Source organism: Dermacentor albipictus, chromosome 5, assembly GCF_038994185.2.
Source record: "Dermacentor albipictus isolate Rhodes 1998 colony chromosome 5, USDA_Dalb.pri_finalv2, whole genome shotgun sequence".
In the NCBI taxonomy this organism is placed as follows: domain Eukaryota; kingdom Metazoa; phylum Arthropoda; class Arachnida; order Ixodida; family Ixodidae; genus Dermacentor; species Dermacentor albipictus.
This window is the reverse complement of record NC_091825.1, coordinates 133,321,314-133,339,146: the sequence shown is the minus strand read 5'-3', so window position 1 is coordinate 133,339,146 and position 17,833 is coordinate 133,321,314. Positions and strand designations below refer to the sequence as shown.

The following is a 17,833-nucleotide window of genomic DNA, read 5'->3' as shown; positions in this document are numbered from 1 at the left end:
CCAGTGAACCTGAGGGTCGCTTGAACACAGCAAGCTCGTCGTGAGGAACAGCCCGGAATGCTTTTCGGGAAGAGAGAGATCGCAATTGGTCGGAGAGGTGTTGTCACACGTCAACTAATGCAGGGTACCCTGGCGCGCAATAGCGTTTTTTTTTTCTTTTTTTTTTTGAAGGGCGGTGGGAGAAGGCACGGCACGTACAAGGTGCTACCCCCTGACTACGCCTCCGATGAGGAAGGGAGAGTGCAAAGAGGGTGGTGGCACCAAATCGTACGCTCAGACCACATTACTATTTCCAGGGCGACATCAGCCACCATGCGAGGGTCAAACGCTATCTGCGAAGAGATGCGCTAGCCGAATTTCACATACCTCCTCTTGCTAGAACGGGTTTAAAGCATGCGAACCGACGTGCGAAAAAAAAAATTGCTGAAGTCGTGTCACTTTTCCCAATCTGGACCGTGTAAGGCCATGGCCTCAATTACCGCCATTTTAGAGCTACAGGTGAGGCTTTAAACAACATGACTGCCCATACGAGGTAGATGGAAGCGCAACTTCTATCCTGCTAGTACAGAAATGTGCGCTGGATGGGGCTTCCCACCTTGACAATTTGCACGCCAAGGTTGTCGTCGTCCGGGTTGCAGCGTTCGTTGAAGCAGAACCGCGCCGTCGCCTCCCAGTCCAGGTCCCGACTCGCCAGGTAGCGCTCCGCCAGCGTCAGCCAGATCTGAACACGACGAAAAAAAAAAAAGAAAGAAAGACCAACGGTGCAAACTTCAGATTCCCGATTGAACGTGAATTTCGAACACGGCAGGTGTTGCTTATTCGAGTAATCCTTGTTGCTTCCTTTTGACGTACGCGACTCCCAATCTGTACGACACAGTGCTGGTTTATTACTGCATCTATGCTCAAGCATATGCCGGCATAAATAAAGAAAGCTTTAAAAAAGCAAGGTTCAATTCTGTTCAGTTTCGCAAACTTCAATGCAGGTGCGCCGCTTTTGTAAAGAAGTGCTCTGACGCGCGACCATTGGCTGAACACAAAGCACAGATCTCAAAAGAAAAAAAAAAGACAGAGAAAAAAAGAGCCCATTTCATGCATCCATTACAGTAATACATACCATTTACCCCACAGCATAGTGCTTATCGTCAGCCTAACACATATACACGTTTTCTAAAGTTTTAATACGTGAATGCTAGTATGATGACAGTTTTCGTTGAGAGATTTTCTTGAGAAATCCCAAATTTGTTAGTGAAGTAAAAAAAAAGACACGAAAGAAGAAAATATCAAGGAGTACGATACACCCACGAACAGCAGAGCACAAAGATTATCTCATCTAAGCGCTAAAAGCTCCGAAAGCACAGTTCAGTAACTATAGGATGGTCGATCATTACCCGGTATATTCAAGGAGTCCCCAAAGGGTTCTTCATATGCATATACGGACAACACCAATGCGAGATCCGCTCACTTATCAAATGAACCTTCGAAAGATAATGAGATACCGTTGCTCGACTTAATGCAGAAATTGTGCGGAGCTTAACGAGAAATAAATGAGAAATATTTAGGGTCAGCGGAAGGGGGCAAATAAAGAAGTGAAAATCGGTATGTTAGTAGGAGAAGAGGCAAAAATACGAGAGCAACATCATCAGAAGCAAAACGAGGCAAACACAAACAGACAGCACGAGTTTACTATAGTTTACGTGAAATGGAGATGGACGATCGCCTCTTTATTAGCCCGAATATACCAAAGGACGGGAGACCTAACTGAGCAAGGCAGGGGTGAGGAACGATTGACCAGGTTAGGTAATTCGGAGGCAGAGAGTGGAACGCAGTTGGTGCAAAAAAATAATAAGGAAGAAGAAGAAGGCGAACGGAGAACACTGCAGAAAGTCCTTTGACCCGGCCTGAGCATAATTCCTCCCACGACGATGATGTGGACGGTACGATCATCTGCAGTTTGAACAATGGTGCGTCAACTCATCGGCCTATTGTGTAGGCCGCGACCAGTTATTACGATTACATGGCCCGAGCAGAACCTGTCATGAGCACGCTCGCTATTGTGCCGACGACTGACTTGAGGAGTCCTTTTTTTCCCTGTCGTCGTCTCTTTTTTTTATTTTGCTTTTTTTTGGATGGTGTGACTATCACGGTAGCATGAAGGTTTGGAACGACGATTACGACGACGACGAAGTTAAGCACTAGCCTCGAGACCTCGAACACCAACGTGTTTTAATGATGAACGGTTCCAGTGCATGAAGCATTAAAAAAAAGAAAAAGAAATGGGAAGAAAATGAGAGAGAGAGAGAGAGAGAGAGAGAGAGAGAGAGAGAGAGAGAGAGAGAGAGAGAGAGAGAGAGAGATCGTAAATGAAGTATACGCATCACGTAAGACAACCTACGCAAACCCAACTCAAACAAGAAAATTTCGAGGTCGCTTAAGCTTCGTCTTTAATAGTGGAACGCGATAGCATTCAAAGACCCCTGACTGTTTTTCATGCTTCCCTGCAACTGCAGATTATGTAACCGTAGCGTTGACCGGGAAACGCTGGCGGGGAACGCTATGCACGAAAGCAAACTTTTTGGTAGAAACGCGGCCACTTGCGTGGGCCGATCTCCTATTGTTGTTTCGCACTTTTAATATTTCAGTCTGAGAAGAGCCAACATAAAAGATATGCGCCGGTGTTTTCTTTTTTCATTGCATTCGTTTGTAGGCTGCCGTTCTCGAACTTCTCAGGAATAACTTTGTAAAGAATGAAAGACAAGGTATGAGCAACTCCGGTGGTAAAAGAGTGGTTGTGCATGTCTGGTTAGGAATTTGGTTAGAAATTCTTTTTAGCAAAGCGACGTCCGACGCCGAACGCCGGTTCTGCGACACGGGGGCCCTTAACGCTGTCGCAATAATAAACGCTAGAGGTACAGTGCATACGAAGATACCACAGAGCTTACGAAAAGGGTTAACCGCCAGACACAGGGTAACCTTTCAGATGTTGCTATCCACTGGGCAACCTTCTTTCAAATGTAAGAAGGCGAAAAGAGAGGTCGCAAACATTGAAACATTCAAAAGGCTGCCTGGCCCCAACCAGCGCCTCCCATGGGGGAAATATTCTTTCACGCTCGGAGCATCTTGTCGGGCGTCATATCACTTGTTCACGCGCCTGGCACGCTATGTCAACGGAGACGCCGATAAATATTGTTCAAGGCAAGCTTGATACCCTTTAGGTTTCTTCCCGAAAGAAAGACAGAGCTAAACCAGAGAGAGAAAGGGAAGAAACCGCGAGATGTTGGCTTGAAAACGGTCACTGGCCCAATCCATTCAAGCGCCCCTTGGGCACACAATGTTGACTCCGGATACTGCGATGAAGGTCGTATATAAAACCAGCCGAAGGCGTATGCATTAAAAGGCGCGCCAGCGCGGTGAAATCATCCACATAAACCTTAATGCTCCCACCGCTTTCCACGTGCGCGGGCAGAAGAACCATCATGCCTGCCGCCCGACACGATATAACCACATCAGGGCAAACAGGTTCGCCGGCCTCCGCGTAGGTTGAGATGACCCATAAAACGCTCGGTAAGTGCAGGGACGAGAATGTAAGAGAGTCATCAAGAAGAAAAGAAACATTTCACTACGAAATCGACTTCTCCTAGCGGTATCGTAAAAGCTATGCAATGGCTTTACAAGCAGAATGCGTGAAATATATATATATATATATATATATATATATATATATATAGTCAAATCATGAGCAGCCAACAAACACTGACACCAAGGACAACATAGGGGAAATTACTTGTGCCTAATAAATGAGATAAAGAAACGATAGATTAATGGAAATTAAAGTGGATGAACAAACAACTTGCCGCAGGTGGGAACCGAACCCACAACCTTCGCATTTCGCGTGCGATGCTCTACCAATTAACCCACTTTCTTCTCGTTTATATATATATATATATATATATATATATATATATATATATATATATATATATATATATATATATATATATATATTTATATATATATATATATATATATATATATATATATATATATATATATATATATATATATATATGTAGTTCCCATAGGGGGACTCATTCATTTCGGCCGTCTGGGGATCCTTAAAGTGCACACAACGCACGGCACACGAGCATCCTCTTTTTGCAATTCTTCCCCATCGAATTACGACCGACGTTGCCAGAATTCGAACCCGCGACCTCGCGCTTAGCAGCGCAGCGCCATCACGGCGCATCCGCTCAGAGGTAAGAGCAGGTGTTGAAATTTTCCCTTGCTATATAATTTTGCAGTCTGCGACAAAGCTGAAAGAGGCGGCGAGAGGTTGATGCTCGAAGAAGCACTTCACATGGCCAGCTCTTGAGGCCCTACCGATTACTTTCGCATGCAGCACTAACTTCATTGATTATTTTCCCTTCACCGGCTTGGCGTTCCCTGCAGCATATATTCGAAGACGCGCAATGCGTGTGCTTATCAGAGCAAATATTGCGTTTGCGGAAGGGGGGGGGGGGGGGAGGCGGGAGAAACCCGATAGCCGCTGTCACGCTAAGTGACTCGGCTATGAAATCGAAAACGCCTGCACCAAAAGAATAAAAAGAAACAGAGAATAGAAGCTAGCCTTTCGTTTATAGCAGGTATTAGAATCATTGCAAAAACCCTAACTAAACCGGGCAGAACAAGTGCTGAAACTCAAACCGAGCAAACCAGCTTCAAGTGTCATCCGTTAAGAGAAAGGAGTACGGGTCCAATGTTGCTTTGCCTGAAAATTTCGTTCGGAAATATTATTCCGATAATCCACGCCTCGATGAAGAAACAATGTTCAAGAAACTCTGTCCCTCAGATATCAGAAACGAGGACGCGAGTTCCTCGATTAAATGGCGTCACACGCAGACCTTGCGAGTTCCTTCAGAAACGAGGCTGGAGTTCGCGTTCTTCTCTTACGTCCGTGTCTTTTTTTTTTGCGCAATAATACTTGAGTCGAGACACCAGAGGAAGCATTGCTTGTCCGCCCTGCCGTGATCCTTCCTTAATAATCGCGCATCGCTCCTTCCGCGTCGGCGTACGACGTTTGTCACTTCCAGGCGTCCCCGTGACTGGCGTACACGCGCACAGAACCGAAGCGTAGGCGTCAGAATGAATGGGCATCGCCCATATGTAAACACTTCCCCCGCAAAGCTCAACAGTGCTGTCGAGTGGGCAAACAGCGACGCCATAACCCAGAACTAACCGAAACCATGGCGAGAAACGCCTTTGGCCCAAGCTTTGTGCACCGGCGCACTTCGCTCCCCTAACCCGGTGCCTCGCAAATGCGATATTTACGAAGACCTTCCGAGAATGACCGTAATGCGTCGCAGACGGAATTCGGCGCTCACGGGAGACGTCGCGCGGAAAAGAGCACTCAGGCCGGCATCGGGATGATGCTTCGAAATGCAGCGACGCCTTATTTCGAAATCGGGAGGGGGGCTTCGGCGCACAGATTTACGGTGGTGCAGCTTAGCGAAAGCATTCCGAAGCGTTTTGTACTCGCGCTTACGACGGTGCAGCTGGAGCGTGAGGAGATTTTAGTGCCCTTAAGTCGTTGCGCCGCAAGCTTCTCGTCACATAGGAAAAAACGAAAGTATGGGCATGCTGTGAACTGGGTTCGCATATTGAGAAATACACGAAGCACTTATGTACCTTGCGCACACGTGGCAACGCGCAACTTGAAATACAAAAAATGCAAAAGTGCCACAAAAAGATGCAGACCTGAAATGGTCAGCAGTGATTTAACAAAGGAAGCGTCAGCCTGGAACCGATGTTTCGTCAAGGCGCCTGCGGTCTTATATTATTTAATTGAATTTGTTGTTTAATTTATATATTTATTTTATTACGAAACAAGAAACACAGGTGAAGTACAAATACACAATCAGAGGCACTCCATAAGTTCATAGGTGCAGTTAATGCGACGAATATAAGACTGTGTGCCGACTTACCTAATAGTAGGCATATAACATACTATTGACAACTACAACGTGGTGACTACGCTTTTTTATTCGTAGTTATGTTTTAGAGTCGCTTCCCTTCGTCGGAATAAACAAAAGCGCAAAATGTACCCAAATGTCAAACCGCATAAAAAGCTGCTATCTTCAATGGAGCAAAACTAAGAACAAAATCATACAATTTTCTTCAGAGTTACGAAGACTCAGAGGCTTCAGCGACCCAGGTCGCATTTCTCTTAGCGTTCGAGTGGCTTTTGCAAGCTACTACGGAACGCAAATTGAAAGCAACCGCTTTAATTTTTCTCCTGTGGAGCGTGCTTCACCCGTGATATTATATCATTGAGAAAAAGCAAACTTACGAGGAAGCTTTAGCTCGGGTGCTCCTATCTAAATACATGTAAAAGGAGAATTCGTTTTTCTCGACAACCACTGCACCAAACTTGACGGGGCTTGTTGCATTTAAAAGGAAATTCCAAAATGTAGTGATAGGTTGTTTCGAATTTTCGATTTAGGCGGTCAACTTTTTACTAAAAATTGGCAAAAAACGCAAACTTTCAGAAAACTAAACTATCAAGTTTACAACTCCGTAACACAGCAATGAAAAGTGATATCACAATTCTCTGAGTTGCATTTCATAGTACATCTAATGCGGACAAAATTGACATGTTAGACATGAATCTAAAGAATGTATAGTAATATGTAAATACAGCTTTCGCAGAACTCTTGTACACAACGTAACCAATTCGCGTAATATATAAATTAAGACATCGAATTTCTCCGCTTTGAATCTTCTAATAGCTGCCGTTTACAGAACTGCGATATCTATTTTTGACTGAGAGCTAAAAATTTGTAAACTTCGTGTTTCTCTTCTTTTCAAACTTTCGAATTTTCGAAAATTCTTTCAACAAAATTCAGGCCCTAAATAGAAATTCCGCTGCCCACAGTCACTATAACTTAACTCTCTGTCTCAAATGCAATAAATTCATTAAACTAGGCCCAGGGGCTATCTCAGAAAAGCGTATTTGCGTTTTACATGCATTTAAATAGGCCGCGTCGGAGTTAGGCCCGAGCGAAAGCTTCCTCTGAACAATTTACTGACCAAAAAGTTGACGGAGCCATGGCATTATGAAATAAAACGAAAATCGAACCAAATTGTTAATGCGAGGCAGCGATGAAGCTTAAGCGAAGCTCTGAAAGGCTAAATAATTTCTCCTACTACCACAACACTACATAAGCTTCCATCCGCAGCCCTGCCAAGCTGACATCCACCTTTCGGTTATGAAATGGAGAGTCTTTATTTTGCTTTGCGTTGACTGTCTAAAAGACTACACAGAAACACTGAAGGGAAAGCATGAAGCACTTTCAAGAACAACGGTAGCTGGCCGGATGAGCAAAGAAACGACGACAGCGACGAAGACAGAACGACTAACTCCATGACGAAGATGCCGATGAGTACGGTCATGATGACTGCGCAGAAACGATGGCTCCCGCGTAGCAGACTTGGTACTGAGGATTGCATGGGCACAAATTCGTTTTATTTCCCGACTTTAGTACTGCAAGAACATTATTTTAAAATATTCACAGATGAATAGCAGCTGTGCAGAACCTCTACATGAGATTTCTCACGTCCTCTGTTGCGGCCCCATGACGTCAGCTTTTATCGCCACCGCTGTACAGACTCTTAGATGAACGATAGCGTGCAGCCGACATAACACGAGGTAGAACCACAAAGTATGCATATACGTCAAATAGATCGGCATACTCCACTTAGGTTGTGTGGGCTGATCTGATAAAAGAAAGCCTTTCGTCAGAGATGTGGCCAAGCCACTGAAAAGAGGATTATCCGAAAGAAGTGTTTACGGATAAGTGTAAATAAAAGAGAACTGCTTCGTAAACACAATGGAGAACGTGAACCATGTATAAGATCTCATAAAGAAACTTTAGATGCACGTATAAAACTGCTATAGGAGTCCGGTATCCCATTAACGAAGCTTACCAAGAACAGAAGAGAACACATGAGTGTGAAAGCCGTAAAGATGTATCAAGAAAGCAATGAACAAGCACAGGTAGTCAATAAAAAGCAGCGTTAAGGAAAAGGGAGCGACATACAGCAGCTTCCGTCAGGAAAAAGTAAGAGCTCGAAACCAGTGTACAGTCGGGGGGAACGGCGGCAACCGCAAACAGGACGCGAACTGCACCATGATGTAGACACTCGTGGAGATATATACATATATATACCTTTGTGGGTAAAAAGAGGTAGAAAGGAACTGAACCGGCCAACAAACAAATGTTCACCCCCAGTTGCAAGACAAGACAGGCCTGAACGAACCGAGAGGCTATGCAGGGCACGTACCACCGCCGCGACGTCAACTCCAGAGACCTCCATTTTGCGCGCTTCCAATAGTATGTCTGCTTTGCTTACTATATATATATATATATATATATATATATATATATATATATATATATATATATATATATATATATATATATATATATATATATATATATAATGTGTGTGTGTGTGTGTGTGTGTGTGTGTGTGTGTGTGTGTGTGTGTGTGCACAGAGCAAGAGAAGAGAAGGGATTACATAACCGAATGGTCATCAAACGTGCCAGTGAAGCGGCAAAGAACTCTTCATGTCCTGCCCTTGAAACGACAGCGCCGTCTGTGGTGCTACGGAAAAACCAGAAACGCCAAACCATTTGGTCCTTTCGCCGTCACTATAAACGATGCGCGGTGCTCTTGTGGAAACTTCGGTCTCAGCGAACGCCCAGCCAGCGTGCCTCCTCCGAATCCTCCTATTGCTGCCAAAACTACTCACTTTCACCGGAGTACTTCAGCGATCGAGAAAGCGAGCGGACCTTAATTTACCGTTTGCTTAACTGCGGTTGCGTGCTGCCAGTGGTGCTGGGGAGAACCCTGAAAGGTCCGCGGAGACCCCATTTAGAAACATGGCACAGATAAACGTAGGCTAGTTAAATAGATTTGCGGCAGCGTTCCAGAAGGCTTTTGCAATACCTTTGTGCAAGCTTCTGTTCTCCAGATTTAGGTCAGGTGGAAAGGAAGGAATGTCGACGATATTAAACTACGCTTCTGACTCGGACTGCCTTTGATTTCGCGGGCGTCAGCGCCTCCATTTCTTATACTGAACATAGGCTCTGTAATACAGAACAAAACGTTACGGCGGATTGCAGAAATAATACATAGGTGTCGAGAGTTGTTCTAATTTGGAAGCTAAAACATCACAGCGCTGTACCCGTTAGTCCTCCAGCTCTACTTATGTTGCTCTATATAACCACCTCCGCGACAACCAACGTACTCAGTGCGATCCTTAACCTTCTATGAGCAAGTCAAGAAAATCTTTAGGGTTTTGAAAATTGAGAACTACTGCTGTTTAGTACACAAAACATCAAATTTGTCGCTCACACATGCAGCTGCCAATTATATCCTACCCTGTCCTCGCTCATATTGTGCAACGGATCAAACCGAAAGACCTTGCCAGATCATCAGAATAGAAATGCATTCTTGTTACTTTAACGACGCTGCTTCCATTTTACCGTCAGATCGATCCGAACAGCTAAACGTACTTTTGTTATTTTCTCACTGAAAGACGGAAGGAGGTACATAGCACTTGAGCTCTACGTAGACGATGGTCAGATTGGATGGCCGCGCGAATGGAGAGGTGAGGCTTGAAGTGCGAAGCGGGAAACGATATTTTTTTGCTAGGTCTACGAATGTAGCCCCGGCATACAGTGCCTATCCGACGCAGTACTGAGTGTCTACCCTGTACTGTTGATAAAAGTTCACCAGTGCAGTGAACAAGCGCAGAGTACTTACTCCATCGAAGAACGATTGTTCATTTCGGAATACTCACCGTCTCATGAGAACCATGCCACTCTCGTCCGAACCAACACGTCGGACTGTGATTGCAAGCTGTACGTTGATCTCGGGAAGAAAAAAAAATACTCGCACAGATTCCTCGCGAGGCTCTCAGTCGAAAGTGGCACGAACCGAAGGAAGCGAAGCGTCACTCCTGTCGGAAAATCGCTGAACGCCGTCAGCCAGATTCCGGAAATGAGTTTATTGCCAATCGTCGTCCGGCCTGCAGGACAGCAGCCGTGCACACGCACCACGGGGCGACTTCAATCAGCAAACGACGACGCTCTTCGGAGGACCATCTCTCTCGGGAACGCCGGTGTCCAATCACTCGAGGACCGCGGAGGACCCGAATCACGGAGGACGCGCGCCCCCCGTCGCGTCCTCCGTGATCTTTCTACACGGAAATGACGAGTTTAACTCAATCTAGCGGGAGTGGACGCCGGTCGCGTTCGCCTCCGCCCGCCGCGCGGATGTGTGTTTACAGCTTACTACCGTACTCAACCCCGCTGTTTCACGACATATACAACTTGCAAGCTTAGTATATATAGCTGCGAAACACTCTGAATGAGAACTATGGACTACAAACTCCAGAAACAACCGACAATATCAACAGATAAGCAATAACGAAAGAGCAAAGAATAGTATCCTATGGTAGTAACTGCGAAACGCTCTGAATGGACTACAAACTCCAGAAACAACCGACAATATCAACAGACAAGTAAGAACAAAAGAGCAAAAAAAAATAGTATCCTAATGTTCTTTAACGGTTACGAAACTCAAACTTCAACAGCCTACGGACACACAGAGGGCGCTTGTATGTGTGCGCTCGAGCGGCTTTTGGCAACGGAATACCACGCCAAAACAAGCAAACTATACCGTGAGTGCTAAGAAGTGTGCTTCGCCCCTGATATGAGAAAAGCTTGAGAGAATAAAAAAAAGCCAACAAATCACGAATAACGACTTCTTAAAGGATCGCGAACGGTCCGCTTGCCCACAACGTATACTGTCCAGTTTCTCGGTCCAGGCCCAAAGCTCACTAGAACGCAAAAGTGCCGACTCGCAAGAGTAAAAAAAAATAAATGAAATACGGCCTCACACATATATACGTCTCTGCAATCGCATAAACCGACCTACGCCCTTAAGAAAAATAAAGTGTGCAGACGTTCCCACGCACGCACATCAACGCGAAGCGTGGGCGACCTTCACGACGTGACTAACGACGCGACTAAAGAAACTAAAAGACGGAAGAGATGTGTCTTTATAAAAGCAGGAGCTTGACTGCCATGTCTAACCCCGAGCAAAATGCCACCGGCGCCCTCTTAAGGCATTCCCCACAGAATATAACGCTGCACTTTGAATGCATTCCGTGGAGAACATATCCGCGGCCAAATCCCTTATGTTCTTTTGAGGGCACGAGGCTTGCTAGTCGTTACGTTTAGCTTCTTCCCGACTACAGCCTAAGTGGAAGCAAAACGCTCCCTAATGGAACGAAGGCGATTTCGGGCCCGAAAATCCTTTGATCTGCGCTCACTCCACCGGATGTACCTGCGCTCGCTTCCGCGTGCGTACGCCTGACGCAAAGCGAATGCCTTAATAACGGATCACGCTGACAACTCCCGAGCCACCTTCGGGCGTGAGGGGTCTCTAAGTCTCCCCATAAATGCCACGTGCCGTTTTTACCACGGCGCAGGCAGTCTGCCGTAAGCCGCAGAAGTTTATCCCTTCTATTAAGCCTGTAACCACGCGCTGCCGTCATTCCGCGGTGTATTTCTTGCTGCGTCTAACTACAGGAACACGGCGCTTCGCAAATGGCAAAGCGTGCATGATGGAAGACTTGCCGAGCGCCCCGAGAAGATGGGCTGCTGGCGACAACGGCTATGAATCCTGCTTAGGGAGGCGCCATTTCCATCTGCAATATGTATAGGCGCGTGTAATAGGATAGAGTTCGCAAGCGAGATGGCGTAGATTACGTTCTCCCCGCCGTAAAGGCCACATTCACTGCTTATGACAAGTCGAGTCGTTCGGAGTGTTGGTTCCAATCTCTTGACGTCGCGACTGGACGACATAGAGTCCCAGACTTGCTTATATATATATATATATATATATATATATATATATATATATATATATATATATATATATATATATATATATATATATATATATATATATATATATATATATATATATATATAGTCATATAATGAGAAGCCAACAAACACTGACACCAAGTACAACATAGGGGAAATTGCATGTGCTTAATAAATGAAATAAAGTAATGATAAATTAATGGAAATTAAAGTGGATGAAAAAACAACTTGCCGCAGGTGGGAACCGAACCCACAACCTTCGCATGTCGCGTGCGATGCTCTACCAATTGAGCTACCGCGGCGGCGTTTCCCCATCCACTTTCTTGGGTATTTATGTGTACTAGTAGAACCCTGGGAGTGTTATATATATATATATATATATATATATATATATATTGCTACTAACATTCGCTTGCTCCGAGTTGCACTTCGCTCTTCGAGGAGGCAAGGTAGCAAGATGTATGTCGAATGAGCTCTCCTCAACAACGCTTTGCAATGAGCCAAACGCTGGTTTAAACCACAGATTCGGATCCTCAAAGAGGTGTGACGCAGTGCCAACGCATTTCTCTCACATTTACCGCTAAATCGCCGCAGATTTTTCTCTTTTCTTTTATGCGAAGCATACTAGCCGCACAACGGCACAACCACGCTCTTCCTTGCTGCGCCGCGCGCGGCCGCGTAGCTACCATATGACGTCATAACAGCTGCAAAAGCGGAGGCTCAACTCGTTCGCTCGCTTGCGGCCGCGTAGCTACATAGCCGGGTCTCAGCTCGTGCGCTCGCCTGCATGAGTTGTTTCTTCATCTAGCCGAACCAAATATAGCCCAGCAACAGCAGTTCACCAGGCTAAACAGTGGTTCAACAACTAAAATAAAGGCTAGTATGCTTCGCAACCTGGGCTTAACCTTAGCTAAGCCACAGCCATTTTTTTCTTCAGTAAACACGAATGTGGCGTGCTCTGGATGTGGGTGGAATGAGCTTGTGATAAGAGTAATACAGGCTCGGTCACGCAATCAACGGCCTCTGATTCACTTTCATTGCTTCTAAGCGGAAACATCGCCGAATAAACTTGCTCGCTTTCGTACATTGCCGTCGGCACGCCGCCTCAGCAGAAGCGAATGCGAATCAAGACAACGATGACGAACGCGGCTATAGATAAAGCGTATACTGCCCTGATACGTACGCTCTCTGAATGCGTACTATCGTGCCAGCTAACTGCACTGCTCGCAACATTTTCACCAATCGGCGGCTCTGTTGGCGCAACGACGGCACACGCCGCTTCGCTGAGGACCTCGCATTATAGATGAGATGATCTCGCAACTGAGCTAACAGGCCAGGTTCTTTCACTATAGAGTGCCTCGAGAGCTTGCCGAGCGCAGACAGAGAGCTTTAGACAGACACAGGAACGCTCGTGCTGTGCGCTGCATACAGATAGCGGACGGAGAGCGTGAGCTGATCAACAATGCGGTCGATAAGTAGCCGGACTTACAAATAGCCAGTGGAGATAAAGTGCTGCCTCTTAGATAATCTGCCTCGTGTATATATGCACGTGGAAGATTATTTCTTCGATTTGTGTTCAGGTATTGCGGGAATAAGAGGCAGCGAGAGCATGCGAACATCTGCCCAAATAGCTGACGGATTAAGAGGTTGTTCCAAATGTATAGCGCAGGCTTTTAAGGAAGCTAATCCGGTGTTTACGCTCATACCGTCCTAAATAGGCCGATTGCACGGTTGCAGGCACCTCACATAGGAAGACATAGGCAACGAAAAACGAACGCTAAAAAAAAAAACCTGCCTAATAATTGATAAACCCGTTTTACTTCAACTCGCGACAATTATCTCGAGAGTTATTTTCAAACTACTCGTGTTTACTCTCCACGCCATAGATTATGCGAGCCACATCGCCTCAGCCCCACCTCCCTCCCCCTCCCTCCCTGCCGCCACTTCTTCTTCTTCTTCTTCTTCTTCTTCTTCTTCTTCTTCTTAACTCGTTACGAAGCCTACCATTTGAAACTCATTCCGACTACAACAGAACGAATCCAGCAAAACGCCACTTGGGAGAATAAATAATATGACCTCTTAGAGGCACGATACCTTGCCGGGAACATTGCCTCGTTAAAACCGAAAGGTATACGCAAACATACTGAGTACACGTCATGTTTACGAGCTCTGCCTACCAGGGCATCGCACACAGTTCGTGCGCTAAGATATTTCTAAAACCAAAAACCAGCATTCGGCTGTCTGACAGAGAAGCACAACAAAAGAGTAACAGCTCAACCCGAAACAAAGGCAGCGGAGGCTTGACAAAACCGATTGTGCGTCCCACCTTCTCAGCCGCCGCGGTAACTTAGTGGCTGCGGAGTTGCACTGCTTAGCTCAAGGTCGCGGTTTTGGTGCCAACCACGGCGTCCGCTTTTCGGTGGGAACGAAACGCAAAAAACACGCGGATACTTAGATTTGGGTGGATCTTAAAGGACCTTACATGGTCAAAATTAACCCGGAGTCTCGCCCTTCCCCCACCTCCGTCCTAGGCGTGCGTCGTAACGATATCATTGTTTTGGCAGCCGAACATCCCAGAATATATATTTCTCGCCTCCGGTGTCCTTCGTTTTGGTTTCGTACAGTTACTCGTTCACCATGTACCACCACGCCCAGTTTAGTCTCGTAACTAGAACAGCACTTGTTTTTTCCAGGTATAACTCAACACGACCTTCTGCCAAGGGCTAACGCGCGACCCCACCCCTGGTCGAAATGTGTTCCATGCGGTTGTCGATTGAAGAGGGCTGCCCACGGTGCGCATTTAGATAAAGATTTAGATAAAGATTTAGATAAAGATTTAGATAAAGATTTAGATAAAGATTTAGATAAAGATTTAGATAAAGATTTAGATAAAGAGTTTGGTCTTCGCGCATCACGGAGGGTGCGCGTCCGGCGTCAGGCAAAACGGTGCGGAAAATAATTGGAAAATACGCGTAATGTATCTGCCGTTACGTAAGCTGGGGCTCCAAGAGCAAGTTCGCGGCATGCCACCAGAAAGCGCTGAGTTTGGACGACACACGGTTATTAGGCACGTAGATGTGCCCTACTTCAACCATTATTTGCGCAGTGCTTTCGAATAAGGAAATGATGCTAAAGAATTGGAAGTTATGTGTGGTGGCATCTGGTGGAAACACACACGAAACGACCACATTGCGCGGACGATTTGAATGCCTCATAATTACTTCTCCCTTACCACTCTTCGCTCGTGCTAGTAGGCACGTCTAGACAATTGAAACGCTCAACGATGCTTAGAAACTCGCGAAGGTGTCTAAATGTGCGGCTTAATGAATCCTCATCATCGCCACTATTTGCTCGTGGCACTTTGAGAGAAATTAAACGCTCATTTGCTGCCACCAATAACGTAACCCACAACAACTACCCGCAATGCGAGGGATGCGAGGAAATGCGAGGAAACACCAGTAATTACGAGCTTAAAGCGTCGGTTGGGCCTGGTAGGCACATGCTACTTCTTTACCCAGCCGGGAAAAATTTTGCGAGGCATCGCGTTTCGCACCGCAAGGACGTGCTCATTATACAGGGGTAATCGCGGCAACTCCAGAGCTTGTCCTCGATCTCAGAGCGTGGCCCACGGTTCTTCGTTCAGCAGCCCGGAACTAACTTTCTTTTTCTTTGCTGTTGTCGTTGGTTTGTTTTTACGAGCGCGGTTTGCGAGGCGGCCGGGAAGTTCATTGAGCCCCCCGGAAGCGCCCAGATGTATAGCGTCAGCTTTGCTGAACGCCGGAAAGAGCGGCGTTACACGCGATCGCCAACTCAACAAACTCGAGAGCATTCACGAAGGGGGTGCAGTTTTATCGTCGCCTATACTCAGCTCGCCTAGCTTTAACCGTGTGGACGGCTATAAACGGCGCCCCCAACATGACGTGAAACACTGGCGTCGCAGGCGAATTCGCGCGCGCACGCTCTGACGAGTATTCTTGTTACTAAACGCGCTATCAAGCGCACTGTTGCACTATGACGCGGTTCGACAAGATGAAACATTATGTTTATTAAATGAAGTGCATAAAGAAAGCGAGAAGGAGGAAGGCGGCCATGTTATAGTATATGCTTTATTCAATGTAATCTTACACTTTTTTGAAATCGTGACGGCGGATACAAAGTGATACACGTGAGGATTTCTCAGTCGTTAAACTTACGTATACGCGCAGCAATACTGTCGCTTCCTCTTGTGCAGCCATCTGGGCGCCGTCTCTTTACGCATCCGACGGTTGGCGCCACTTGTTTTTACCCGGTCCGAACCTTTCCTCCTAAAGATAGTTTCTACTTGATAGGACCTGGCCGGCCCCGTGTACAAGTATCTCCAATAACACACCTGTTGCAGCCAATTCGGGTTGAGAAAACTCTCTGCAGCAACCCATTTCGTTCGAGACAACACCACACTGTTGCCTAGAGCAGCAAACCAGTAGGCTTCGCAGCAAGGAAAGCTCACTTGTGCCAGAGGAAACAGCACGGTTGTAGGTCACACGAGCTCGAAACTTTTGCGTCTCGCGTGTCAACGCAGTTGCTCGCACGTGCAAACACTTCTGGCGCAGTATGCTTGTCACTTGAACATCACACCCTGCTGGTGAAGCAGCGCGCTGACACGGACACAGTGAAGACGCACAAGAAAAGACGACACTCGCTTCTTGTGTGTCTTATCCGTGTCCGTGTCAGTGCGCTGCTTCACCAGCAAGGTATGGTGATTATTCCCCAACTAGCCCAACTTTCCACATTACCGTCACTGGCACGCGGCGTCCGTCACAGGTCGGCGCCAGGTATAGCAGATGATCGGCACGAGACTCACCTTCTTTCGGAACTCTGCCGGAATGCCGTCGGGTAGCCGGACGACGATTTTCGTGGCGTCCATCCACTGGGCGAAGCCCGATTCGCCGCGCCCCGGCTCCAGGCTGAAGCGCATTCGGGTGTCCACGCCTGCGCAGTGTGGACGAAGCAGAAAAAAAAAGAGTGCCGTAAGTAAAGCTGCGGTTCACTACGGCATGACGATTTGACGATTATGATGACGGCATTAAATTATGATTATATTATGATGATGGCATTAAAGCGCAGCTAAATCAAAGTACGCAAGGGTCTCTCCAAATTGCCCCCATCGAATGAACTGTCGTGCCACTCTATCACTCCGAAGGGATTTAAGGTTGCCTGCGTAAGAAAAATTTCACAATTTCATTACGACACAACTTCACAATCTCATCACGACACGCTCTTATGCAAGATATCTACGGCAGGAATCGCAACAGTTTAGGATAAAAAATGAACGCGCTCAGGTCGACCGTAGCACACGTCCGAAATGAACACTAACGAGACGGAGTGCCGGATTCTGATTACATGCTTGCAGTCGGGTCGTTCCTTTCATCCGGACCCGTTTCAGCAAAGGACGCCTTTACAAACGTTTACTGTCCACGAGCACTTTCCGCGAACTCGGGCTGTACCGCAGAAATCAACATGCGTTTTTTTCTTTATTTTCTTTATTATTACTTTTTTTTGCCGCGCGAACGAATGTTTCCGTTCCGGCGTCCGTACAGATTCCCTTGATGCCCCCGCTATGGTGGCTGCTTTGCCCTCGCTCCGGAATTTTTCGTTCAAACGACAACTTGCAAACGCAGCTATCTCCGAGGGGAGTACTCCTCGCTTTCGCCATTGCCCGCCATTTCGAAAGAGCCGGAGAGAGGTACATTTGGAAATGGCCCATGTGGCATTCAAAGGGCCGCTCGGCGTCGTTCCGGAGTCGAAAACAGACATTCGTAAAAGGAACTATTTAAATATTTTTGTTTTCAGCTGGCGTGGGACCCGCGGGAGGAGCGAACGCGAACTGGTAAATAGAC

At 46.5% G+C, this 17,833-nt stretch overlaps 1 protein-coding gene across 4 annotated transcripts in view; it reads right to left on the bottom strand.

Moving 5' to 3' along the window:
- Window positions 1-17,833, bottom strand: part of LOC139060106 (platelet binding protein GspB-like) — a 210,595-nt gene that overhangs the window by 18,117 nt on the left and 174,645 nt on the right. For all 4 annotated transcript variants that reach the window (XM_070538936.1, XM_070538935.1, XM_070538933.1 and 1 more), the window contains 2 exons: window positions 16,798-16,925; window positions 596-721 (listed from right to left, as the gene is read on the bottom strand). In XM_070538936.1, coding sequence (XP_070395037.1) covers window positions 596-721; window positions 16,798-16,925 — 254 coding nt within the window. The remainder of the gene's footprint in view (window positions 1-595; window positions 722-16,797; window positions 16,926-17,833) is intronic.